The 27,695-nt window shown below is 51.1% G+C and overlaps 1 protein-coding gene across 3 annotated transcripts in view; it reads left to right on the forward strand.

The window, feature by feature from the left end:
* ASAP1 (ArfGAP with SH3 domain, ankyrin repeat and PH domain 1) overlaps positions 1 to 27,695 on the forward strand; it is a 2,040,747-nt gene that overhangs the window by 1,951,067 nt on the left and 61,985 nt on the right. For all 3 annotated transcript variants that reach the window (XM_078686749.1, XM_078686753.1, XM_078686750.1), the window contains one exon: positions 17,378 to 17,500. In XM_078686749.1, the coding sequence (XP_078542875.1) occupies positions 17,378 to 17,500 (123 nt within the window). The remainder of the gene's footprint in view (positions 1 to 17,377; positions 17,501 to 27,695) is intronic.

Here is a 27,695-nt window from a genome sequence, read left to right on the forward strand (position 1 = left end):
TTTGTAATGTATGTAGCAGGGTGTATAATTCTGCATGCTGGCAGTATTGTCACATATGAGTTTGGTAAGGGTGCGTTATGGGACGAACACACCATTCTTCACTACACCTTGCACTACTGCGCAGACTGCTGAGTACTTACATCTGGTTCCTTCTGCAGGTTGGGCAGAGCCATCTGTGTAAAAGATTCTCTAGTACGACTCAACAGGTAAATTGTCTGGAGTCGAAACAGTATCATGTACGTATTGGAGAAAAGCTTCTGTATGAAAAGAGGGATCATACTGAAATGTTGCATTCACTGCACTTACAGAAAAGGCCCATTGTACTGATCTTGGATGTAGGGAACGAGCATTAGGAATGCTTTCCTTTGTGGCTGCCTCTAGTGATGGTATGGGAGAAACAATATGATATTTTTTCTCTGCCCCAATGGGTGCTCCTTTAGATTAGCTGTTTGTACAGCCGTCAGGATATTTTCAATGGAAGCAAATCGTGCTTCAGCCAGGAAATACAAGTGAGACTTGTAGGCAATGGGGACTGTCAGTCCTTTATTGTAGGTCATATAGGTATTACCATAGTGACTGGGTATGACTTTTATAACTAGGCTGATTTTACTGTCCCTTGTTATTAAATATTCAGACTTAAGCATGTCTGCTTGTAGAGTACTTAAGGTATCAGTATGTGTGTCCGCCTATGTTCAGAGGACAACGCGGGAGAAATATGGTCACACACAGGCTTCACTCTCTCTGTGTACTGAGGCAAATAGGTACATCCAAAGCTAAGACACCCCAACAGGGATTGCAATTTTTTCAGTGTGTCAGGAGTGTTAAACACCTTGCATCCTTGACGTGGTTTCCCCTGTATTTTGGATTGTGTGCTGGACTTAATTTTTGCTGGTTTAGGTGCTCTGAGCACTTTACTGCTGCTGATTAGTGCTAAGGTGCAAGTGCTCACTGTGTAAATTATGATTGGTTCTCAATGATTGGCATATCTGAAAGAGACACGTTAGTATTAGATTCCTTACCTTAGAATATCCCCAGGCGTCAGACTGGATCCGGAAAATTTTGCGTAGCAGTACCCTTGCGCGTCGGTAGGCGTCGTCTGCGGCTCCGCGTCCGTCGTCGGCGTCGTGGGCGCCGTGATGACGTCGTCGGAGTACTTAGACGCCGCCTCCGCGTGCTGACGACAGTTCTTCTTTTTTCCGCGCCAGCAAGCGCAGATCTGGAAAAAGCAGTAACCCTAGTCATTTTTTACTAACTTTTTTGATCCTTTTTTGAATCCTGTTTCGAGTCTTTACGACTCCGATCGGTGCCTTAGGGATGCCCGGGTTCAAGCCTTGTGATGAATGCGACCGGCTGATGTCGGTCACGGATCCTCACCGCGTCTGCTTGTCGTGTCTGGGCGTCGACCACGACGACAAGGCCTGCTCCGACTGTCGGGCCCTCTCTTCGAAAGCCAGGCGGGAGCGGTCCCGTAGGCGCCTCGAACTCCGACAGTCGGTCCCGCGCCGTGAGAGGTCCCGTTCCCACGGGAGGTCGAGGGACAGGTCGCGGGCCCGGAGCCACCACAGCTCCGAGGGTAGGCCTCACTCCTCCGGGTCGAAGTCGTCGTCAGGTAAGAGGCACAAGAAGTCCAAGCGGCGTCATCGCTCCTCGGACTCCCCCCGACGCTCGCACGATGCGGCCGGGGGTTCGGGTGACACCGCCCACGCGGCTCCGTCAGGGCCGCGGGCGCCGCGTCCGGCTCCATACCCTCCGGTCCCTGGGCTGAACGCGTCGCCGGAGGAGACCGAGCGCTTTCTCATGGCCATGAGGAAACTCTCTCCTCCGACGGGTTCCGCGACGCCTCCGGGCCCAGCGGACCCGTCTGGGAGTCCTAGCGGATCGGCGCCTCCGGCCCCGATGCCGTCGGGTGCTTCGGTCCCGACGCCGCCGGCGCCTTCGGGCCCGGCGCCGCAGCTCCCTGTTATCCCGACGCCGCCGGCGCCTTCGGGCCCGGCGCCGAGGGGTCCAGTTGTTCCGACGCCGCCGGCGCCTTCGGGGCCGATGCCGCTGGCCCCCCTTCGGGATCTGGTTCGTCGCCGGTGGATCTTACGACCTCCCCGGCGTCGGACCCTCAGGTGTCGCCGCCGGCTCCGGCCGGCGCCGGCCCCGGTCCTATCCCCATTCCTGTTCAGCCGTCGGGACGGCCCCGATGGGCGCCGCTCCAGACGCCCTTGGGTGATTTTCACTTTTACGAACAGGCCCCATTAATTGAAGGCCCTGAATCTCAGGAGATGGGTGAGGAGGAGGACTGGGAGGGGTCTGAGGACCCTCTGACCAGGGAGTGTCAGTCTCATGAGGACTGGTCAGGAGACCTTGGGGATGCCAGTGGCCTGGACACCTCTCCGGACACTGGTTTTGTCTCCCCTCCTACCGTGGCTTCGGAGGAGGGGGCTACATATAGTGTGGTGCTGATGAGGGCTGCCAAGGCCTTGGGCCTTGAGCTCCCCGTCGCGGCCGTGAGGACTAATCTCCTCACTGAGGTCCTTAAACCGCAGTCAAGCTCGGCCGAGCCTCTGCTGCCCTTTAATGAGGCCTTGACTGACGTTCTTTTGGGCACTTGGTCCAAGCCCGCTACGGGTTCGCCCGTAGATAGGAACGTGGCCGGACGCCACCGCCCAGCCCCGGGCGACCCATGTTTCCTGTCCACCCACCCCAACCCCGAGAGCCTGGTCATCCAGGCCTCGAATTCCCAGACAGCATTCCCGTCGGCTCCGCCGGATCGGGAATCCAAGAGGTATGACCAGTATGGGAAGAAGATCTTCTCATCCCTGAGCCTCGGCCTGCGGTCTTCCAACACCGCCTGCCTCTTGGGACGTTACACCCACTCAGTGTGGGATAAGGTCGCGGAAGTGCTGCCAGAGTGTCCGTTGGCGGTACGGGCCAAACTCGGCCAAGCCCTTGTGGAAGGCCGGGATGCAGCGAAATATTCGATTAGGTGTGGGCTGGATACCACCGACTCGCTAGGCAGAGCAATGGCTACGACGGTGGCGGTCATACGCCACGCCTGGCTGAGGTCCGCCAACTTCTCGGCAGATGTCCAGAACACTCTTATGAACATGCCGTTCGATGGCCGTCGCCTCTTTGGCGACAAGGCAGACCACGCGCTTGAGCGTTTTAAGGACTCCAGGGCTACGGCCAAGTCCTTAGGCCTTTCGGGCCAGCGCCAGCAACCGGCTGCCTATCACTCCTTTCGTGGCCACGGAAGGGGTGCGCCCACATGCGCCGCCAGCCACGCACCGCAGGGCAATACCCAACGCGGTGGCGGCCGTGGGAACCGCCGTCCGGGCGGCCGGGGGCAACGGCGAGGTCAGTCCACACCTTCCCCCGCAGCATCCGCCTCAAAACCCTCCTAGTCCGTGCTTTCAGGCCCACGTGACGCCAGTTGGAGGCAGGGTTCGCCATCACCACCTCCACTGGCGCACCGTCACTTCGGACAGGTGGGTGCTGCAAATTGTCTCGAAGGGGCTACTCCCTCCCCTTCGAGGCGACTCCTCCAGCCATGCCACCGCAGAACCACCGTGTATCGGGGGATCACTTGCGACTTCTGCAGGAGGAAGTTACGGCCCTCTTGGCCAAGGGGGCCATCGAGCGCGTTCCTGGGCCAGAAGTAGGGTGTGGTTGCTACTCCCACTACTTCCTGGTACCCAAGAAGGGCAAAGGGGGCCTACGCCCTATCTTGGATCTACGGAACGTCAACGGCTTCCTCCGGAAGGAGAAGTTCAAGATGCTGACACTGGCTCAGGTTCTTGCTGCCCTGGACCCAGGAGACTGGATGGTAGCGTTGGACTTGCAGGACGCTTATTTTCATATCCCCGTCCTGCCTGCCCACCGGCGCTACCTGCGGTTCATGGTGGGCCACGAGCACTTTCAGTTTACCGTGCTCCCCTTCGGCCTTACCAGCGCCCCACGGGTGTTCACGAAAGTGATGGCGGTGGTCGCAGCTCATCTGCGTCGGTTAGGGGTTTCAGTCACCCGAACAGCGGGCCCGGGATATTCAGGCTCTGATTCCAATCTTTCAGCCGTTATCCCGGGTCTCGGTCAGGTTGACGCTGCGGCTTCTGGGGCTGATGGCCTCCTGCATCCTACTGGTGCATCATGCCAGGTGGCGGATGCGGGCTCTGCAGTGGGACCTGAAGTTTCAGTGGGCGCAGCATCAGGGCAACCTATCCGACCACGTCCTGCGAGACAGCTGCAGTGGTGGCTTACGGACCGCGATTGGGTCAGCGGCAGATCCCTCTCCCTACCCCAACCGGAGCACGTAGTTGTGACGGACGCGTCCCTCCAGGGCTGGGGAGGCCACATGGGAGAGGCGGAGATCAGAGGCCTCTGGTCTCCGGCGGAGGCCCGGCTCCACATCAACCTGTTGGAGCTCAGGACGATTCGTCTAGCACTGAAGGCATTCCTCCCCTCTGTCCGAGGGAGTGTAGTGCAGGTGTTCACGGACAACACCACCGCCATGTGGTACTGCAACAAACAGGGCGGTGTGGGGTCGTGGATCCTTTGACAAGAGGCTCTTCGCCTTTGGCAATGGCTGGAACGCCAGGGCGTGACCCTGGTGGCTCAACACCTGGCAGGTTCTCTGAACGCCAGGGCGGACGAGCTCAGCCGTCGGTGCATGATGGATCACGAATGGCGTCTGAACTCGGACGTGGCGCAAGGCCTCTTTCAGCGATGGGGAGAGCCTTGGTTAGATCTATTCGCCACCGAAGAGAACGCGCAGTGTCATCAGTTCTGCGCGTTGGAATTTCCAAGGCGGCACTCGCTCGGAGACGCTTTTCGTCGCGAGTGGAGTTGCGGTCTGTTGTACGCCTTTCCGCCTATACCACTTCTGCCCAGAGTGCTGAAGAAGATCAAGCGCGACCGGGCCCAAGTCATCCTTGTGGGTCCGGACTGGGCTCGAAGGTACTGGTATCCAGAGCTACTCAGTCTGTCAGTCGATCCCCCGGTTCGTCTGCCTCTTCAGGAGGACCTTCTGTCGCAGCAGCAGGGGACGGTCCTCCACCCAAACCTGTCCAGTCTCCACCTCCATGCTTGGAGATTGAGCGGCGACAGTTGAGGCCATTTGACTTGCCTCCTGAAGTCTGTAACATCATTCTGGCAGCCAGGCGGCCCTCCACAAAGTCGGTATACGCCTGCAGGTGGAACAGATTTGTGGCATGGTGCACAGCAAAGGCTGTGGATCCTCTTTCTGCCCCTCTTTCTGAGGTTCTTCTCTTCCTTCTTTCTCTTGCCCAGCAGGGCTCTGCTCTGGGCACTATCAAGGGCTACCTTTCTGCCCTTTCAGCCTTTCTCAGGCTACCTGATCAGCCTTCTTTGTTCAAGTCCCCTATTGTAAACAGATTTCTTAAAGGCATCACACACACGTTTCCTCCTGTTCCGTTTGTGATGCCTCAGTGGGACTTGAACCTGGTCTTAACATTCCTGATGTGCGCTCCCTTTGAGCCACTTCACAACTGTCCTCTTCGCCTTCTGACTTTGAAGACTGCTTTCCTGGTTGCCATCACCTCTGCCAGGAGAGTGAGTGAGCTCCAGGCTCTATCTTCTAAACCTCCTTTCCTCTCTGTCCATCCGGACAAGGTCGTTCTGAGGACTCGTCCTTCTTTCCTGCCCAAGGTGGTCACGGCCTTTCACATCGGGCAGTCTATCACTTTGCCAACCTTCTTTCCGCCACCGCATCCCTCTAAAGAGGAAGAGCGGCTCCATCGTCTGGACCCAAAACGTGCGCTCTCATTCTATTTGGATCGCACACGCCAGTTCCGGGTGGATGACCAACGATTTGTTGGTTACGTGGGCGCTAAGAAGGGGAAAGCGGTACACAAGAGGACCATCTCCCGGTGGATCATCTTGTGTATCCAGGCATGCTACTCCTTGGCTAGGAAGGAGCCCCCTGCTGGATTGCGGGCTCATTCCACCCGAGCCACGGCTACTACCACTGCCCTGGGCAGGGGTGTGCCCTTACAAGACATCTGTCAGGCAGCTACGTGGGCATCGCTGCACACGTTTGCAAGACACTACTGCCTGGACAGCCAAGTCCGGAGGGATGGCTTCTTTGGCCGTTCCGTCCTCCAGGACTTTCTGGTGTGAGTATTGGTTCGCAGACCCACCACCGGGGTTGGTATTGCTGGGGTATCTATTCTAAGGTAAGGAATCTAATACTAACCTGTCTCTTTCAGATGCACAAGTTACTACTTGTGTAACGATATATCTGTAAGAGACATTAGTTAGTATTAGATTCCTTACCGACCCACCCATCCTCCCCGTTCTGCGAACCGATACCTAGGGTTAGGGTTGTCCCCTTCAGGGCCCTAGTTTCACTGGCACCAGTGTTGGTTTTTGGCATAGCTCTGCGTTTCTGGCGCGGAAAAGCTGTGTCTAAGAACTGACGTCAGCACGCGGAGGCGGCGTCTAAGTACTCCGACGACGTCATCACGGCGCCGACGACGGACGCGGAGCCGCAGACGACGCCTACCGACGCGCAAGGGGTACTGCTACGCAAAATTTTCCGGATCCAGTCTGACGCCTGGGGATATTCTAAGGTAAGGAATCTAATACTAACTAATGTCTCTTACAGATATATCGTTACACAAGTAGTAACTTGTGCATTTGACTCACTGGTAAGTCTCTAGTAAAGTACACTGAGGGTGCCCATGACCTGTAAATCAAATGCTACTAGTGGGCCTACAGCACTGATTGTGCCACCCACACATGTAGCCTTTCAAATGTGTCTCAGACCTGCCACTGCAGTGTCTGCGCTCGCAGATGTCTGCAGTGTCTGCACTCGCAGTTTTAAACTGCCATGTTGACCTGGCAAGTGCGCCCAATTGCCAGGCCCTAACTCTATCTTTTATTACATGTAAGTCACCCCTAAAATAGGCCCAAGATAGCTCATTGGGCAGAGTGCAGAGTATGTGAAAGATAGGACATGTGCTGGTATACTTTACATGTCCTGATAGTGAAATACTGCCAATTTTGTTTTCCACTAGCAAGGCCTGTCTCTTCCATAGCTTATCATTGGAGCTGCCTTGTAACATTTTACAAGTGTAACTTTCAATTGGGAAGAGATAGAGATTTGGAGTTTAGGTTCCCTGAACTCGCAATCTAAAAATACGTCTTTGAGTGAAGATGGTTTTTCAATTGTGTGTTTGAGTATGCCTCTTTTAGAAAGTAGGTATTTTCTTGCTTTACTTTTCTGTGTGCCTCTGCCTGCTTGTGGAATCAATGTATGGTTTAGACTGACTTGGGTTGTTTGTGCATTCACTCCAGCACTCCAGACACTCACACAAGGGAGCTGAGGTGTCCCTTGCATATCCTGATTGGTCTTCCTGAGCTAGAATGGCGGGGTAAGTTGTCACTGACACCTGACTAGGGTTGTGTCTGCGTTTCACAATGCTGTCTCCACCCCTGTAGTGTGGCTTGACCAGGGAGGACACACCTGTTCTAGCAAGCAAGAGAGACTTTCTTTGAAACTTGCACACATCAAAGGCTGAAATTAGTATAAGTAGTGGGGCCTGACCCCAGAATGTTAGAACACTTCTGGACCAAGAGGAACCTCTACCATGGAGAAGAGCTGATGAGCTGTCAAGATGAGTACTACCCCTTTGCTGTGTGTTGCTTTTTAGGTTTCGCCTCGCCGAAAGCTGCGCAGCAGACTTTCGCGCAGGGCGTAATCTTATGTCTAGAGATGTGTACTCATGTCCCGCCTCTCTGTTCCATTGGCTAGCTCCATAAATGGAGGCTAGCCATTGGAACAGAGATCTGTCCGTCATGGCCGGAGCAGATTCGTGGGCGTTCCGGCCATTTTTACTCATCCCGCCCCCTTGCGATCGTCATGCGGCGGTGGGCGGTGTTTATTTTCTTTTTTTTTTTTACAGCTTTGTTTTCCACCATTTCGGAAGTGTCCTTTGCAGGGGTGGGTTGTGCGTTGTCCCGCTGTCCGTTCCCGCCCCCCCTCCCGCTGTCCGTGTGCCCATTCCTGCCCCCCCCTCCCGCTGTCCGTGTGCCCATTCCTGCCCCCCCTCCCGCTGTCCGTGTGCCCGTTCCTGCCCCCCCTCCCGCTGTCCGTGTGCCCGTTCCTGCCCCCCTCCCGCTGTCCGTTCCCGCCCCCCCCTCCCGCTGTTCGTGTGCCGTAGGTGCTTGTTACAAATTGTTGGGGCCTCTGCCCCGTCAGTGCAACGATCCGAAGTCGCCCAGGAAAGGCAAGGGCATTTGTCCACACCGCAAAATGGGGGCGAACTTTTGCTAACGACGTTCCCCGCTCCCAGACATATTCAGAAACATCGAGGCGCTCGGCGTCCCGGCGCGTGCTGAAAAGAAATCGATGCCGAACTTGGTAAGAAGACATGGCCCTCTCGGCAAAAAACACCCACACACACACAAACACAAACATACACACCGAACGCCCCGAGTAATTTCTCATACATGGCTACTTGCCAATACAGATCCCTTTGAAGAGGCCTGGTGATCTGCTTGAAACTGGCCCGAGGCGCTTTACACCAACATTACGAAATATGGGGACCCTCGAGATAGGTGGGGCTTCCGAGTACTTCAGGAGACACCCCTGTTATGTTTTAAAAGATTTGTACTAAAGAAGCTGCGCACATGGACACACGTCTGTAGTATACACAGACCCTTCGTTTCATCATCATCATCACACACAGCAGTCCCCGTGTCTGAGAACGGAGGCCCGTTCAATGCCAGACAGTAATCCGAAGACACAGCCCCCACAGGGACAAGCACCCGAAGACACAGCCACCCACAGAGTTCAACAGTCTCATTTCAAACCAGCAAAACCGTGCAAAGCGGGACACACTGGAATACCACAACTCGTAGGAAAACTGAGCACAACGCATCACAATGCAGAGGAGCGCAGTGCTTGGGAGTGCGACAGCGCACACACAGTACGTGAAACAGAACCTGTGCCCTAGGGGGCCGCACGGAAGATAGACAACAGGTTACACAGAGTACAGCACGATACATCCTCGGTACCGAAGACACACTGAGGCGGAACACTCACTAGGTACGGGAAGTCACTGAAAATACTGAGCAGTAAAATACAGCCCAGTGCAGTGAAGTGTCGTTAAACGCGGTTTGTGAAAATGCACCAAAAAGAAGAACAGGAGCACAACACAACAAGCTGTGATAACCGCCCATATGGCGTCAGGCCGGGACTGCGGCCCCCAGCACACCCTACAGCCCTACAGTGTGAGGCCGGGGCTGTGGCCCCCGGCACACCCTACAGCCCAGCCATACATTTCGGGTCACTGGCATGGTTTACGTGCACCTGTTGGCCAAGGCATTCTTTCTGTCCTCGCGGCACAGCCGCAAGTGCGGGTCTCGTTCTATAGTTTCTATATTGGTGCACCTATAGATGTGACCTTTGTGGCCCCTCAAACTAGCGCTGGCCCCACCCGGCCCTCGTCCTCTCTTTCCCACCCCCTGCTCCTCCCTTTCAGTCTGTGTCCCTTTCCGTCCATCTGTTTGTGCTGCCCTTTCTTTCTCTGCCAGTCTCAGCTCTTCTCGGTTTACTGTGTGTATCCGCCCCACACCTGCGCCTGTCCGTCTTCACCTGGCTCTTTGTCCGTCTTCACTGTCGCCACCCTCCTGTCTGCAGGCCTGTGTGTTCACACCACGCACACGCGTGATCGATAGTCTGGTTTACAGGGACACAAATCAACACATCACGGGCACCCCCAGTACCCCAGAGGGTGGGTAGGAAGCGGTAAACCAGGATCAATAGAAATCCAGGGTCGATGTGATCGATCACAGGCCCAGCACGTCACGCCTCCTGCCTCGGTGAGTGCTTCTGTGCTCCAGCCCCGTAGTTACGCGTGTCCATGCGCACACATGTATTAAGTATGTGAATACCCATAGGTAACCGAGCGGTGGACACACATTCTAACTTCCGGGTGCCTGTAAATGACTATTGAGGTAACTGACCGCTCTGGTGGATTGCTGGAATCCCAGAGATGGAGGGTCAGTGTCCCCATTACCAGCAGTGTGTGAGAGACGGCAGTGTGAGAGACCTTTTATTTATGTTTTGATTTTTGAAACATAAATAAAACGCATTGTTATCTGCAATATCATTAGCTCAAAGTCGCGTAAATACGCGACCTATTGCATTGCAAATGCTATAGGTCTCGCGTTTGCGAGAGATTAAGCTATTGCCATTGTAAATGACAATGCCATTTATTTTCAAAACCAACACATAAATAAAAATGTTGTCATTTACAATGCCAATAGCTCAAACTTTTCAAAAGGCGAAACCATTGCATTGTAAATGCTTGTTTGGGTTGGCCTGCAGTTGCTACTTCTGCTTTGGAGAGGACAAAGACTGAACTTTACTGTGTATCCTGCTTGAGAAGATTCTCCAAGGGCTTGATGTAGAGCTTGCCTCCTGTTAAGTCTCAGGAACAAAGACTTTACCTGCAGCATCCCTGAAGTCCACTGCTGGGAGTTCTGGCCTGCCTTGTGTTTCCAACTCCAGTTCCAGGCCCTTGTAGGTTGTTTTGCTGCTCCTGTTGCTTAAAATAGATCAAACATTAGTTTTTCTTCATTAACTCACACTTTGAAATCAAGAAAATGAAACTCATATTTGTCTTGTGTGATGGTAACTTTCAGATCATGAACTCTGTTGTTTAACCATCTATGAAATTCAGTTAAAGCACCAAGTCTGCCATCCCACTTCATAAACACATCCTCAATGTATCCGAGTCAACAGGTGATCGACTCAGTGTAAGGATTGCTTTCTGCAAATATCCATTTGTGCTTAAAGGACAGGAACAGGTTTGCCACCTCAAGGGGAAGCTACACCCCAAGAAAACACCTTTTGTGTGTAGGAACAGTTCATCTCTAAAGGTGAAGAAATTGCTTTTCAAGCACTTAGTTGCCAATTCTATTAAAAATCCTGTTGGGACTTGGTGGGGGTGAGGCCTAGCGTTAAGCACTGCTCTTAATACTGCTAGCGCTTCATCTTGCGCTATATTAGTATAAAAAGACTCAATATCGAATGCGACAACAATTTATGTGGTACTGTTGAAATCTTTGTCTTCAATCCTGATAATAAAATTCATTGACTCTTATATACGCCCTGATCTTGATCACAGCAGGTTTTAAAAAGATACAAATGTATTGTGCAAGGGGTTCTAGTAAAGAGCCACAGGCCAATATAATCGGTCTGCCTGGTGTGTTTGTTACATTTTTATGTACCTTGGGGAATATATACATCACTGGCATACGGGGATCTCTGATTGAGGAATTCGTATTTGGTACATATCCACCCTTCTTAGTTAGCTAATTCGGTGATCTGATTAATTTCTTAGTTTAGGCCTTTCAGCTGGGATCAAGCGATTTTTTTGATAATGCCTTCTGTCTTGCAGTTGTTTGAGTATTTACTCATCATATTTCTGGGTATCTAAAATAACAGTGCCACCCCACTTGTCAGCCGACTTGATTGTAATCACTGCATCGGTAGACAATTTTTTCAGTCATTCCCTCACAGCTTTCGAAATGTTATTGAAATGTGCTTTTCTATCATTTAATGCACCTAATTCATTCAAAATTACATTTTCAAAAGCTATGACTTGGGAGGGGATATCTTCATTTGAAGGACAGAATGTCGATTTGTTACGAAGGGCAGTGAGATTACGATCATTCTTTGGGTAAAGCAAACACAAGGAGATGATAGATGTAGCACTGAAACTTTTCAGACACTCAACCCCATTCACAGATCTGGGTTGAATCCATCATCGTTCTTTAGCTCACTTCACCACCCCAGTTCAGACACAGCTATATGCAAATCATCTTGACCCTGTGCCTCATGGGAACAGTCCAGCCTGAACTGCCAAGCCAGGTCTTACCTGAACCGGAAACAAGCATCCTGGGACCGGTTTCTGGGTAGCACCCTTCATCAGCCAGGCTAGCTTGAATCCAGTGGCAAAGTGAGCAAGGGACCCACGTCTGGGTATACCATGCCAACTTAGGGTGACCAAAGCAAACACAAAGTGATGATGGATGCAGCACTGAAACTTTTCAGACACTCACCTCCAGTCACAGATCTGGGTTGAATCCATAATCGTTCTTTAGCTCACTTTGCCAGTTCAGAAACAGCTATATAGGATCCCTGTAAGGCTCTAGTAATTAACACCCCTGGAACCTAGGACCTTGGACCTAAAGAGGGTCCCTAAGAGCAGTAGCACTAATTGTGATACCCTAAGGGACCTCTCACCAAGCTCATGCAAACTGCCATTGCAGCCTGCTTGTCTTGGTGCAGATAAACCGAAGAGTCAACATAGCACACAACCCTGTGTGCCATGCTTGCCAGCACTACATGTGGTATAGGTAAGTCACCCCTCGGGCATATCTGCAGGTGTGGATATGTCCCAGTAATATATAAGTTCATCCTTTGATATTACGAGGGCACAGGGAAGCTTTAACGAGTGCATGGGCAGCACTTGTGATTACATGTTCCCCATGTACATGATGGCTTCACTGTACCCTCATCTTAATAAACCCAGAGGCCAGTGATGGAATTATTAATGAATGCAGAGAACAATTCTCACCCTCGCTTGTTATGGCCAGGCGTCAGTCCTGATTCACTGTGCCACTGGATTCAAGCTAATCTGGCTGAGGGGTGATACCCCGAAACCGGTCCCAGGATGCTTGTATCTTGTCTAGGTAGGACTTGGCTTCGGGCTGGACTGTTCCCATGAGAAGCAGGGTCAAGACTGATTCGCATATGGCTGGGTCTATACTGTTGTGGCATGGTGAGCAAAAGAACAATTAATTTAACCCAGATCTCTTGACTGGGTTGAATGTTTGATTTGTTCCACATTCCGTCCATCATTAGTTTATTAAGAAATGCTCCCAGAGAGCACCTTAGAGGGCGCCTCCTGGAAACCTATTGACTATTAGTATCTTTACTTACCGGTCTTGACCAGCCAGTCACTATATACAGGTTTCTGACCACCTGAGGTGAGACCCTTCACTCTCGTAGTCCAGAAACAATTCCTGCTCTGGGCTGAGGTGTTTACACCTCCTCCACGCAGGATGTGCATTCTAGGGCAGTAAGCTTCAACCACCTTGCCGCCTTTGTTATGAGGCCCAGGCCTCTCCAGATAGTGGAGATGCACATCCACCTGTCCTGATCCCACTTTTTGGCTGCAAAACAGGTGGGAAAATGTGTAAGATTAGGAAGTGTGCCCACCTTCAGCCAGCATCACCCCTAAAAAAGGCCATCTGATGTGGACCCCCCTTTTCAAATTCCTCCATCTTGTTTTGGACAAAATTATTCTAGGGTCAGGGTTATGCCTACAGGAAGTGGTCATATAGAGAGTGTAGTTAATCCCTGTAAACAACCCTAAATTGAGAATTTAGGTGACACCCCTAAACCCAAGAACTCCGATTCCTCAGATTAAGAGACGGACGAAGTAAAGTCACTGCCTGGCCAGAACTGCAGCAGACCTGTAGACTTTGACTCAAAACCCTACCCGTCCTCTGTCCTCTCTCAACAGTTGCGACAATGTGACGACTCCTGCGAGCTGGAGAGCTACCAAAGCCTTGGATAGCACTTCAAAAATCGCCTACTGTCTCCCTTGGAGCAGAGGAACTCCTCCCCTGCAGTCCGCAGGCAGTGACAAGCAGAGTTCGGTCCACCGCCTTGCAGCTCCCCAGCCCGACCAACCCTCCAGATGACCAGAAGGTACTCGTGCTCTGTAAGTTCAGATCTGTCACCACTGAATGTGAAGACACCATGACCAACTAGAACCTTGCAGTACTAACCTCCTGGGTACCCACCGCTCTACACCAAACACCAACAGTGAGAGTCCAGTTCGGATCCTCATTGCACCAGTACCAAGCAGCCATCGTGGGATGTCTGCATCACTGAGACCCACTTTGTAAATGGCCCAGCTGCCTTGATTGCTCCTCTGCAACTGTTTGTCAATGACGGCGAGGTGCATCTTTGGGCACCCAGCCCAGCCGACCTCCACTCTACACCCGTTCTGCCCAGCGTGGCCTGGTTCCCGATGAACCGGCTATGCTCCCTTGCTCTAATACCCCTTGCAACCTAAGCCCCCATTTGGGAGCTCTCAGACTTGCCCATAAGTCCCCCTGTTTCCAGGCAGCCTCTCTTGATCGTAGCGCACTAACTACCAGCCTCATCAGCACCCTGCTCCGGGAAACATCCATTACAACGAAACTTTTACAACGCACTACCATTACGACGCAACTTTTACAACGCAAACCATTACAACGCATAGCGCTGGGGGGCGCTCTAGGATAGGGAATGTATTTAATATACTATCCAACACCTTCCCTACTATCCACGGGGACTGGAGTTGGAATAGTAAATTAAATAAATCACTATCCAGCGCCTAAAAGAATTATGCGTTGTAATGGTATGCGATGTAAAAACCGCGTTGTAAAGGCATGCGATGTAAAAGTATGCGTTGTAACGTCATACATCCCCCTGCTCCTGGTAGAACCTGTGCCGTTCCCTAAGAACTGCTTGTAGTACTTTGGACCTTGTCCCACTACAACTCCAAACCCCGAAGGTGAACCCCTGAAAACGACTGTCCCTACCTTTATACATCTTTGACTTTTCCTCCAATAAGATTGCATTGTGTGTAAAAGCGTATGGGATTGATAATTTTACTTACCTGTGAATATTTCTACCAAAAACAGTACTCACCTGTGAACAAAGTTCTTGGTTTCGAAACCTATATAAAAAGAAGTGTATTTTTCTAATTTGGTCTCAGATTTATTCTTTTGAGTGTGTGTCTCATTTATTACCTCTGCGATTACAACAAATGCTTTACCACTATCCCTGATAAGCCTAACTTCTCACCCACACTACCACAAAAGAGAGCTTTAGTAGTATCTACTTTAGCCTCTGTAAACCAATTGGGGACCCACTGGACTCTCTTCACAGTGCAATTTTTGTACACTATATAGAGAGCCAGCTTCCTACACACTTCTTCCTGCATATTGTGGATTAGATGGATTATTATTCTGATAATCATCCTCTTTTTAATCTGGGTATGTCTTTTCGTTGTTGACATTTTTGATGATTCAGACCACTTTTGTTGTTTTTGGGTTAATGGTAAATGTTTTAAACTCACTAATCCTTTTTTAAACTACATCCAATAATTGTTTGCTATCTGTTATGGTTGAGTTCTCAGCTATTTCTCTTTCAAGGGCCTCAATTTCCTTCATTTATTTATTTATTTGTGTTTTGTAGAGCGCGGACTTGACCCGTTAGGGTATCAGAGCGGTTTACAGGGTTAACAGATTGTATACAAATAAGACTTGGGTAGGGGGGTGGAACATTTGGGATAAAAATGAGTACAAACATTTTACAAGAACGAAGGTCAAAGAATATAAGGATGGAGTGCCAGGAGGTACCTGGTAGATAGCATCTGGTCAGTCCAAGGTGTAGGAGTAATAGAATAAAAACAAGGTCGCTGAAAGTGAGTGCAATGCGAGAATCAGGAAAGGAATTTGCCCATTAGGAAGTTAAGTTCTGCTTCACTGATCCTTAACGCTGACTCAAAAGATAACGATAACCAATCCCTGGAACATTTTGTTCCAACTCCGCTGAATTTAAATAAGTAGTGTTTGTCTGCTATGAAGTTAACGGGTACATTCTTGACTTTAAGTCCAAATGGTATTGTATTATTTTTCAGGTGCTCCAAAAGTTCCTGTGCGTGTAGTTGTGTGCGTATCTGCTTTTTCTTACGCACCTGTTTTAAAATGGCGTTATAGATAGGTGAAAATGCCAGTTAAAACATAGCATTTTAAACTCTCAAAAGCGACTGAAATTCACTGGTTGGAGTTTGCTGAAGTAGCAATAACTCACGCCCCCACCTTGCAGCGTGTTATCAATTATGCCATTTTGAAGGTCATCAGTGAGGGCATCAGTGATGTCATCGAACTTCTCATGACTGATGTAGCATGTCAGGTTATAAATAGGGCATTTTCATTTTGCAGATGCTGTCTCTGGCCAGAGATTGTTTTAGCTCATGTCCCTTTATCTCCAGGACTCCTATTTTCAACTGCTATTCCTACTTGCTCCTATGCAGCTCTTGAGTTGTGCTGTGGAGTCTCAGCACTATCCATTTAAGATTTTATTATTTAGGCTGATGAATGCACTGTACATTTTTACCAAGTTGATGGCTGTAGTGGTTTCACTGCTGAGGTCAGTAGTCTCCGTATTCCTGTACTTACTTGACTGGCTCGTGTAGACAGGGTCTCCTACACTGGTCATGGAATACCTGTGCACCATGACACTTCTTTGGGACTTGGGTTCACGATCAACTCCCAGAATGCCCCACACAGAGGCTGACTTTCATAGGAGCGTAGCTAAACATGACTAATGAAGGCTTTTCTTCCTCCTCAGCAGATATTCGAATATGGTTCCAATGTCGACTATCACAATGAAGGTAGCCAATGCATTCACATTGTTAGAGACCTAGGGCAGTTTATTGTGGGTTTCTAGTAATAGGATTGCCAAAGACAAAAATTCAAACTATTCATAGAAGTTAAAATATCTAAAATAGAGCTCATTCCATCATTTCTGTTACCTTTCCTTTTTCTGGTAACTAAGAGCCAGATGTACGACAATTACATTTTGCAACTCGCAAATTGTGATTTTTTGCGATTCACACTGAGTTGCAAAATGAAATGTACTAGTGTGTCACATTAATGATTCGCTAAGGGGTCACAAATGACCTGCCTCTTCAATATTCATGAGGCAGGTCTCAATTTCCAACCCATTGGGAATGGGCAATAACACAGTCCACTTATGATATGCACCAGAAGAAGGTGAATCAAAACAGTGGAACCTAAAAGCAAAGAAAGTATTTCAAAGACTTCACTACAAGTCCTCTGAGAAGTGTTTCTACCAAAAGGGTTCAAGTCTGTTTCTGGCTGCCACATTAGTCACAACATAAGAACTAGCCCTTAAATCTCCAAATGCAGTCTTCTGTGTCAACAATAACACCTCCTACCAAAACAAAAGAATGACAACTGTCATCTCCCTCACCGCCAACCGACTCAGTTTGTTACTCTTGATTCATAGTCTTTTTCCCATTATCAGTGCTTGTACTGGCTCCAAGACATTTGTTAAGAGGTATAGAAGCAATTTTCAGTTTTTCCACTCTAAAAGACTATATACAAATTGATACAAAAAAGTTTATTTACAGAGAGTAGCGGAACATGATCCATGTTCTTGTAGACATTTCTGCATATGGGAATCTCTTGTCTATGTTTAGATCAATTGTGACTGCTAAATTCTATTTTCATGTTTTTGTCATTCAAAGTAACATTGTTGCATTTGATTTAGGGTAAAAACAAAACAAAGCGAGTGAAGACAATTTATGACTGCCAAGCTGATAATGATGATGAGCTTACATTTGCCGAGGGTGAAGTAATTATTGTGACAGGTGAAGAGGATCAAGAGTGGTGGGTATGTAGCAACAACTATACCAATTTCTGAGTCTGTGATATAACATCCAGCTTCCATTAGCCTATGTAGACTGGTTTATTAAATCAGTTAAAGTAATTTGATGACAGGCAGTCTACTTTTGTAAGTAATGGTACATTAAGGTCTCCTTGAATATTCTCTATGATGCCAAAATACCTCAATTGCCTTGTATGCTAGAGCCTTGCAAAATTTCCTCTAGTTCAGACGTAAAAGCTAATTACCTTTAATCAGTTTTCTTTGAGCCGATGTGTGCCCTTCTCTGGCACTGACTTGTAAGCCTCTGGGCTTACTGTAGTGTTAAGCAAGGACTTAACATGCAGTGTCCTGGCTGGCACTTGAACCAACAGCACGGTGCATTACCTGGTGCTCTGGCCCTTCCACCTGTACCTCTGGACTGGAGGTAGAGGATCTGAGTATGAACGCTGAACCGCTGCTAAGTTACTCATGCCCAGACCTCCAGCATTTAGCTACCTAACCAGACCTTCAGCATTTATCTGGTAAGTGGACCAGGGAAAAGACTTTAATGAACACCCCTCAACTGGCTTTGCACTTGTCAAGGCATCACTGGCTACCAGCATTATGAGACCTGGCCTTCCTTTTCCCAGCCAGCTTAATTGAAGCAGCTATGAGCTACAACAGGAGAGGTGATAGTAAAAGTGGGCTGAGAATGAATAATGGTGTGTTTACATGACCTGCAAATTGTATGAATATTTTTCTGAGGAATTGGAAATTAGGTTCTTTTTGGAAACTTGCGTCTATGTTCTTACTGGGAACTTGCAGTGGTGTGTTTATTTTGTGCAGTTGTATCTGTCGTCATTCTAAGTATTGCAATCTTATAGAGACTACTAGCCGCAGATTCCTTCATGTAGAATTATCCCCAGGCGTGAGACTGGATTCTGAAACTTTTTGCGACAGCATCCTTGCGCGCCGGGGGCGGGCGACATCATGCGACTCCGCCCTGGCGGCTTCCCCGCATGTGATGTCAGCGAGGTCACATAAGCCCCACCCCATCGTGCCTACGTCAGTTTTTTTCCTTTTCCGCGTACAACACAGATCCCGTCTTGCTGAGCGCCTGTTTGGGGCCCTTTTTTCTTCACCATTGTCTTATATCTTGGTGGAACAGTGGCTGCGAATGCCTTTGGGCTTCAAAACTTGCGTGGGCATCTTATGTCGGCGACGGACTCTCATCTCATTTGCATGTGGTGTTTGGGGGAGGATCACGGTGTAGGAGAGTGGGGTCTGCAATCCTATGGTCACCCCAGATTTTTGCTTTTTGCTTCACTGGTTTACGACTTTCCCTGGCTGTGGGCCTGCTAATCAGACCCACAGCCTAGCTGTTCTCTCTCTAAATTGACAACCATGTGCCTTAGGTGCATTTACCAATTGGTACTGGGCCACCTTATCAGTCCCTGTACAGTATACCTTAGGTATCCAGGGCATAGGTGTACCCAGGGCCTACCAGGGGCTGAAGCATGTATTATGCCACCCCTGGCTGGCCATCTAAAACTGACACAACTGGCTGCACGACAGCTGGGGCAAGGTGGTGTAATCACCCTTTGCTGTAGATATAGTATACCTATATCTAACCCTAAAATGGACACATATCCTCCTATCAGTCACTCCTATGGCAGGCCTTAACAATCCTGAAGGCAGAGTGCTTGGAATTATGTGAGATGGTGCTCTGGCATGAGCTGAGCCCGTCTGCAGCTTGCGGAACCAAGTCCTAATAGCTGTTCCATGATAACGCTATACCATATACTCTTAAGTGCATTATCAACCTCGTGGTTGAATGCTAACTCTGGTATAACATTATCAAAACATGTCGAGTAAGGTGTCATACGAATTGGAATACTACCCCTTCGCCAATTCTGGCGACGGGGGTAGCATTCCACCCTTCTAGAGGGACACGACATGTATGTAACTGTGAACCCCGGTTAAAGTTAACTCGAGCCTTGGCATCACAAAATGGATGCTGCCACCACAGACACAAGTCTGACCTCCTGCTGCTGGGAGTCCTTCCAGCGCGGGAGGCTTGGACAAAGGGTTTCCTGCCTTGGGAGGTGCTAGCACCACCCCAGACAGGATTTTGTGTATCGGGTAGGCCAATGCTGAAAGGAATGAGAAATGCCTGGGGCACACAAGGTGCCCTGTGCATACACCGGTTCAAACCAGTTGCTGGGGCATCCCTGCCCCAGCTCTGGCGGGAAGCCGGACAAAGAATAGGGGGTGTAACCGCCCCCCTTCCTGGTCCCACCCAGGGGAGGGACCTAGTCAGCAGTACAGCCCCCTTTAGCAGGATAAAGGTAGGAGCTGGTCCCATTCCAACTTAGATTAATCCTGAACTACTCTACAAGAAGAAACTCTGGACTTCGACGTTCTGCTCCACAGAAGACTGAAGAAATCTCCCTTGTGGGCAAGGAGTGTCCACCCTGCACAAGCAGGCACCATCAAGCGTCCAGCTTTGTCGTCTTCCCTCGAGGATACACACTTCAGAGCCCGACGAGACCCGGATTCCCAGACCTCTCCGACCTCAACTCACATCTGCAGCAAAGCTGAGACCCGTGGGTGCGACGAGACACGTGGGACCGGCCATCTTGAAAGAAACTGCACTTCGCTTCCAGCACGACTCCCGAGGTAAACTCGACCAAGTGCTTTGGGGACTGAGAAGCCCCAGCCCCGAGCAGCCCCTGCATCGAAGATCAGCCCTCCAGCATCCACGAGATCTGCGTGGGGCCCTTCTGCTTGTTTGCTGCTCGACGCATTGTCTGGTCACTTGCCGGCTGGCTAGTGGCCTCCTAGACGACGAACTGTGAAATCTTTGCTGCTGGTCTGGTTGCTCCAGACTGGCCCTTGCTCCCTTCCAAAAGAGGGGCACCCCGGACTCTCCTAGTCCGCACCAGACGCTTTCTTCACTCACCGCGTGGGTTGCCTTTGCCAAGGCCTGTTGACGCCGATTCCGGATCCAACACCGCCGACAGCGAGAGCCTGCGTGGGACAGCTCGTGCCTCCATCCTGGTCGTCGAAGACACCTCCTGGTCCACGTGGCTGCAGAGTCAAGCGTCCACTCTTCACCTGATCGCGACGACGACATCTGGTTCCTTCCTGGTTCCACACCGGTCACTGGCTAGTGACTTTGAACATTGTCCCCTCTGCTTTCAGGTCTCCTTCTTCACCGATCCACCCTTGGATCGCACCGGACATCTTCCTCCTGGTCGCCTGCAGCATCTTTTCTTTCAGGCTCCATAGACTTCAACGCGAGAACCCGACGCACTTTGACACCTGTGCAGCCGCAGTCCGTGGGTGAGGTAACAAGAGCATTTCGGTGCTCAAGGGTAGTTTAACTGTCCTAGTGTCCAGTTCCACAGTCGTTTTAGTCCTACCTAGTCAGGATTGTCCGTACTCACCTTTAACTTGAACTGTACTGTCCATAGACGTTGTTACGCATCTCGCGTGTGAGTTCACGCTCTGCACACGCGTTCCGTGGGCCTCCTATTACTTACCTAGAGTTAGTGTAGCGTGGTCCCATCGATCCTACCGCCTCTGGACAGCTCCATTCCTTCTATCGACTCTCACATTCCGCTTACTTAGTATATGGTTTGTCGTGCCCCTAGGGCACCATTGTAATTTTGTGCAATTTGTCGTATTTTTCCTAAGAGATTGTCATGTGCTTAGCCCTCTGACCTCATAAAGAGTTCAGAGGTGTTGTTATTAATAAATATACTGTTTATTTTCATAACAACCTGTGTGGTGTCCTTTCATCTGGTATTAAAGGGGTTATATTGTGGTAAAACAGCTGGCTTCACATGCCAAAAGAGTTTAGCCTAAGACTGCTTTGTCCATGCTACCATTAGGATAGCTGGTCTATAAGGTTGACTTACAACCAATCACCATAAGGGTTGTTTGGACTGATACAAGGTGATCACTAGAACTAGTGAGCATCATATATCAGGCCAACTTCTCACACACGGCACCACAGATTGTGAGAAGTGCCAGCAGTTGAAGCCGAAGCCGAAGTCGAGGTGGGAGCGCCGAATGAAACTTCTATCGGTGCGTCTCTCCAGGTCGACCTCCTCCCCTCGATCATCCTCGGCGGACGGCTTCAGATACGGCCGTGGTCGTCGTCCTCGTCCTTCTCCGATGTCGCAAGAGCGTCGCTTCCTGGTGGGTAAGTGTCGCAGTTTGTCCCCGGGGGCTGGCGTTTGGCCTTCCGTGGGTGTGGACTCTCCAAGGGTGATGCGGCCCCGCGTGTCAGTCTCCTATCAACCGTTTCCCGGTGCTGGGGTGTCGAGAGTCCAGATGGAGACATACGTGGTGGCTTTGGAGGCCGCGCGGGCGTCGGCAGATCCCTTGCCCCGCGCGGGGCCCTCCAGGGCGGCTCCTGGCCCAGCGCCGACTGGTTCGGATCCAGGCTTGGAGGATGTGGTGCTGTTGGGGTGCGGCCCTCTGGGGTCCCTCCTTCAGGCCACGTGCACCTCTGCCTCGCCGCAAACTCCCGCGGGAGTCCCTGTGGTGTCACGGGAGGTCACCGGGGTTCGGGTCGCACCCCCGATCCCCGCTCGGCCCTCTGGGCAGCCGAAGGCCTCTTCCAAGGCTGAGCTGACGCCGCTACGGCAATGGTGCCTGCTTCAGGCATCGCCACAGGGTTTGGTGACCTCTCCTCATCCCTCCGGGCCCTTCTCGTCCCTCCCCGCGGGCGGCTGCCTCGTCGGAGGGCGAGTCGGAGGTTGATTCGTCCCTGGCGCCGCCGCCTGGGTCGCCGGACCGCCTCCGCAACGAGGGCTTCATGTCACTCCCCCGGTCCCTCTCGTTCCTCCACGCGTGTGGCTGCCTCGGCAGAGGTCGAGTCAGCGCCGTTCCGGCGCCGCCCCCTTGCCACTTCAGCTCCGGCTCCACTCCGGTCCCCGGCGCGGTGTGACTTGGAGGAGCCCAATCCGGCATCTCCTTCGGCGCCGGATAGTGCTGGTGTTCTGCCTCAGGGTGCGGACTCTCCGGCCCCTCACAGAGATCGCGACGCGGATTCGTCTTCGGGTGCGCCTTAGTCTGCAGCCGTCACCCACGCAGGAACTGCTTTCCACTCCGCTGACCCCTATGGAGGCGGGTGGTGCCTTTGCTCACGCGGTGTCCACGGCTGTGGGCATTCTGTGCATGGGGGACCCGTTTGCTCATGTCCCCAGCGAACCATCTCTTGGAGGTTCTCCACCAGGGCTCTGTTGGGAGGGAGATCTTGCTCCCCTTTGAGAGTTTGTCCTTTCTTCCCTGATGGGGGCTTGGAGGCGTCCGCCTCGGGGGATCTGGTGCCTCAATACCTTCTCCACCGACACCTTCCGGCACCGCGTGACCCGGTGTGCCTCTCCCTCCACCCCTCTGCTGCCAGTCCACTTTTGGGGACTGCTTTTCCCACCCTACTGCCACTGTTGACTCTGCCGTCCCAGGAGGCCCACTCGCTGGACTCTTTGGGGCGCAACAGGTTTGCCTCGACCAGTGCTGCCGTGCGGGCCCTTAACACCTTGTGTGTATTGGTGAGGGCCTCCTCTTGTTTGTGGGACTCAGCTAAGTCTCTGGGATCTGCGGATTCCCAGGAGTCTGTTCAGGTGGACTTACGGCATCATGCTTGGGATGGCCGGGAGCTAGCGCCGTTTATTCTCCGCTCCGCTCTGGACATCTCGGAGGTGCTGGGCCGGGCCATGGCTTCCTCAGTCACCCTCCGTCGCCATGCTTGGCTTCGGGCGGCATGTTCCCTGAAAATATTCGGTAGCGGCTCATTGATCTTCCGTTAGACGGCAGCCTGTTGTTCCATGCCCCGGCTAACTCCACCATCCAGAGGTTCCTGGCGGGGATCCGTCCTCCTCCTCCGCCTTATTCTCCTCCTCCTCCTTCCCCTCCTCAGTGACTGCTGAGTTGAGTTATGTTTGGGCCTTTTGGATGCCCTTGCTGTAGATGGTGTTTGCTGGCCGTTTAGTCCTCCTTGCTGGGACTTTGGCATTGTTGGCTGCTGGATGGCCCTTGTTGCCTGTGTGTGTGTTTTTGCTGGAATTGTTACACAGACTTGGCCCTGATACTAGGCCTTCTGTTTTTCTTTGGGCTGATGTCAAACCTTCCGTGGGGCTGTTTTTTTCCCCCCGTGATGCTTTTGCTTTCTCCTCTGCTGCGGAAGTTCTTCCAAAGAGGGTTCCCGTGTCTTGGGACTTACCGTACCCTATGTGGGGTAGTGGTAGCTGTTATATAGCTATGTTGGGGAGTGCTGGTTGCCTCAGTGCCTGTTCTCCATGGCGTTTCTGTATGTTGCTATTGCATCTTGAGGTTTTGTGTGTGACCCTTGTAGTGGTGGGTCCGGGCATTTCCTCTCCTTCCTGCTCTTGTGCTGAGGGCTGGGATGCTTCTCTGTCCTTCTTGCTTCTGGCGACTTATGCTTTGGCTGAAGTTCTGGCTGGCCGGTTGTCTTCCTTCTGGGTGATCGCGTCCCTTTCCTTGGTTTCCTTGGGCCCTATATGCTTCTTCTGGTTCCTCTGCCTGTCCTGGCCTTGGGTGGAAGTTCTGTTGCCTTAGGGGTGGAGTGTGGTGCTTCGGCCTCTCCGGCCTTGCCCTTGGTCCCTCTGTAGGGAGTGTGCGGGCCCCTTCACTCTTCTTCCTTCCTACATCCCTCTTGGGGTTGCTGGTGTTTGACTTGTGGGGGTCCTCTCGCCTGGTAGGGACGACGTTACTTCCCTGGTCTACAGATCTGGTCCCCTGTGGGCCCATGTCCTGTCCAGACTGGTGGCGTCCTTTCGCAGACCCTCCTTCCCCATAGGTATTGCTAGGGTATCTATTCTACGTGAAGGAATCTGCAGCTAGTAGACTCTATCGGATGTAGGAGTTACTTACCTTCGGTAACGATGTATCTGGTAGAGACGATTCTAGCCGCAGATACCTTCGCGGCCCGCCCTTCCTCCCAGTTCTGCGAGGACCCCTGGGCTGGTCTTCGGTACTCGCCCCCCGGTGGGGGGGCTATGTCCTCTGTGAGTACCTTCTTTTGCTCTTGGCGGGGGCTCCGTCTGGTAGCTGTTCTTCCCTCCTCTTTGGTTCTAGGAAGTTGGGATTCTGGTGCTCCTATGCCCCACTGCTCTGGCTGCTCCCGGTTGGGGTGGTTTGCCTCCCAATTTCTACCCTCCGTTCCTTCCTCTTACTGTTAAAAGTCCTGGCCCCTCTGCCTCTTCTGAGTTGGGGTCCTTTGGTCGTCCTTACCCCTGTTTCTTGAGGGGTGGTTGCCCTCTATGCTGGGTGGTTTGGAGGTTGGTTGTTCCTGCCTGTTGCGATAGTCTCCCTTCCTTGTTTCGGGGTGTAGTTTGTAGGCCTGCTACATGTGTCATGACTTTTTACGCAGGTTCCCTGTCTCCGAGGGAGAGGGGGGGTGGCTCTCTATGTATTGGTGGGGTGGCTGCTCAGGGCTCTGCTCTGTTAGTCTTTTTCTCCCTGACCTTGGACACTGCGGTGTGGCACTGTTTCCTATGGGGTCTCTTCCCTTTTGGTATACTCTTTCGCACATTGTTCCCACGCTCCCACAGTGTTTTGTCTGGTGGCTCCACGTTGTGGTGCGGAAAAGTTTTCCGAAGAAAACTGATGTAGGCGCGCTGGGGTGGGGCTTATGTGACCTTGCTGACGTCACCTGCGCGGACGACGCCTGGGCGGAGTCACTTGATGTCACCCTGCCCCCGGCGCGCAGGGATGCTGTGGCAAAAAGTTTCCGGATCCAGTCTCACGCCTGGGGATAATTCTACGTGAAGGAATCTGAGGCTAGAATCGTCTCTACCAGATACATTGTTACCGAAGGTAAGTAACTCATACTTTAATGCGAAATGGCAAAGCAGTCACAGTGTACATTATGGAAATATAGAAAGTTTGTACTAGATGCTGGTGTAATCTGTAGCGTGAAATGCCAAATGGGTTCTATACTGTTAAAATATGTAAAGTGAGCTAAGTATGGAATTATAGACTTTCCCACCATCTGTGTAAATCAGTCTTCATCCTGCTTCAAAAGGACCAGTCCAGCCCGAAATGCCAAAATTCGTGGCAGTTGCTTCCCACCACCTGTAGTGATGGTCCACGGCCATTTAGAGGCACCACCTGCACACTGACATTAGTTTATATACTTCTGCGCCCTTTGAGGTGGATCTCCAACTTTGCTCCTAAACTTCGCTAGTAGCTTACCAATATACTAAATGTTTTATCTATGACACTGTGCTAAGGAAATGTCTCCCCTGAAGACCACTGACTTCAAACGGTGCCATACTTGCAGGAAGCAAATGGTGTTTTTAGCCCTGCACTGGTGCCTTGGATTAAAGCATGATTCAAAATAATGTAACACGTGCTCCCTGATGCATCTGACGTCCATCGGGCAGAGGAGATGGAGTTGTATACCACTGAGCGCAAGAAAATATGGTCGTACTCCAAGTCATGGGCCCACTTTTGAACCAATTCCTGATTTCAATCCTGTTCACGATCCTTGGGTAAGTCAAAGGCAAAGTCAAAACACTTGCTGTGGTGCAAGCAAAATAATTCTGGGTGTGGTCTTTATCCACCCCTCACGCTGTTACAGAGAAAGATAGTGCAGTATGCACTGAAAAAAGGCTGACTCTGTACCAGTCGTCTGACGGACCCACAGCTGCACCTGAAATTCTCTCAGCAAACTAAGACCTTTAAAAAGGGTATGATGCAGATTTTTTCGGACAATTTGTGGCCCATCTGGAGCGCCTTTCGGCCAAAAGAATCCATTCAGTGTTCCCAGTCTTGGCCTCTGCCGGTGAGACCTGCCGTAGGACTGACTGTCTCCATTATGCGTGCGCTCAGCTCCATGCCAGCACCAGGCCTCACCCTTACAAAGCCCAGGCCGTTTCCAGCCAGTTTGGCGCTGGCCGTAGTTCTGGAGGTGCCAGTTTGTTAGCTACATCTAAGCTGATGTCTCACTATGAGTTTACGAAGACATAGCCCTTGGTGTGCAAAGATTCTGCAGCTGTAGATTTGCCTCAATGCCAGTACCACTGACTTGAGGACATTTTTGGTTCAGATGTGATTTAGGGCCTTCAGAACACTCCACACGATGAGGATGAAGAGAAGGAGGCAGACAATTTGCTCCCGCCTCACTATACTGTTGCTGGTCTGTGTGTGGACCTCCAGAATGGCAGTGGCCTTATTACCTCTCCTGAAAGAGAACTGGATCCCTGATCAGTAGGCCCCTACTTAAGAAAGAGCCTCTTTTGTGCTGGTGATCTGCAGAGTTGCTGTAACGGCATGACGTGTAGTGTAGATACACATGGTGTGCATACTCCTGCCATCTAGAGTTGGATCTGGATGTGTGCATGTTGTTTTTCTTCAATGAAGGCTTCTCGCGTCATGAGGTATGGTGACTCCACCTAATGCTGGTATTGCACATGGGCATCCGCTCAATTGTTAGACAGTTTTTTTTCCGTCGTCTGGTTCGGACGTGTGTTATTGAGCTCTGGATCGATGTTGGTGCCAATATCTCTTCTGGCCTTCTCTGTTCCTCTCCGTTCCATCATTATTGTTGTACACCACTTTCCCCTTTCCCACTTTGACTCAGTGCACTTATACTCATCGTGGTACGGCCCAGTAGGGACCTTGCTGTTGGAGGCCTACCCTATCTTTTGTCCATGGCAAACATGTCTTGCCTGTGACGGAACGGATCACTTTCTGCTACTTTCCTCTGTGTTGTGCCAAATACCCCTGGACCAATGTACACTAGGTCTGCAACCTCTGTCTCTACACGGACCGCAACAAGGCCTGCTATGACACATTTATTTTATTATTTTTTTATTTGTAGAGCGCCTTATCACCTACAGGTATCTAAGCGCTAACCAGAGAGAGCACCTATCCGAGCAGAGGGAGATGTCAGCAGTTAAATGCTACCCCAGGCTTTAAAGAACAGAATTGTCTTCAGCTTCTTCCTAAATGGGAGGCGGGTTTGTTCCTTGCGAACATTCTCTGGCAGATTATTCCAGATTTGGGGGATAGATGTTGAAAAGGCTCTGCCTCTGACAGAGGACAATTTGAAGCGAGGGCAGACCAGTAGGTTAGCTTCCGCCGACCGAAGCACCCTACTAGGAATGTAGTTGGCTAAGCGGTCTTTGATGTATCTCGGCGCTTGACCATAAATGGCTTTGTGTGCAATGCAGAGGCCTTTAAA

Source organism: Lissotriton helveticus, chromosome 4_1, assembly GCF_964261635.1.
Source record: "Lissotriton helveticus chromosome 4_1, aLisHel1.1, whole genome shotgun sequence".
In the NCBI taxonomy this organism is placed as follows: Eukaryota; Metazoa; Chordata; class Amphibia; order Caudata; family Salamandridae; genus Lissotriton; species Lissotriton helveticus.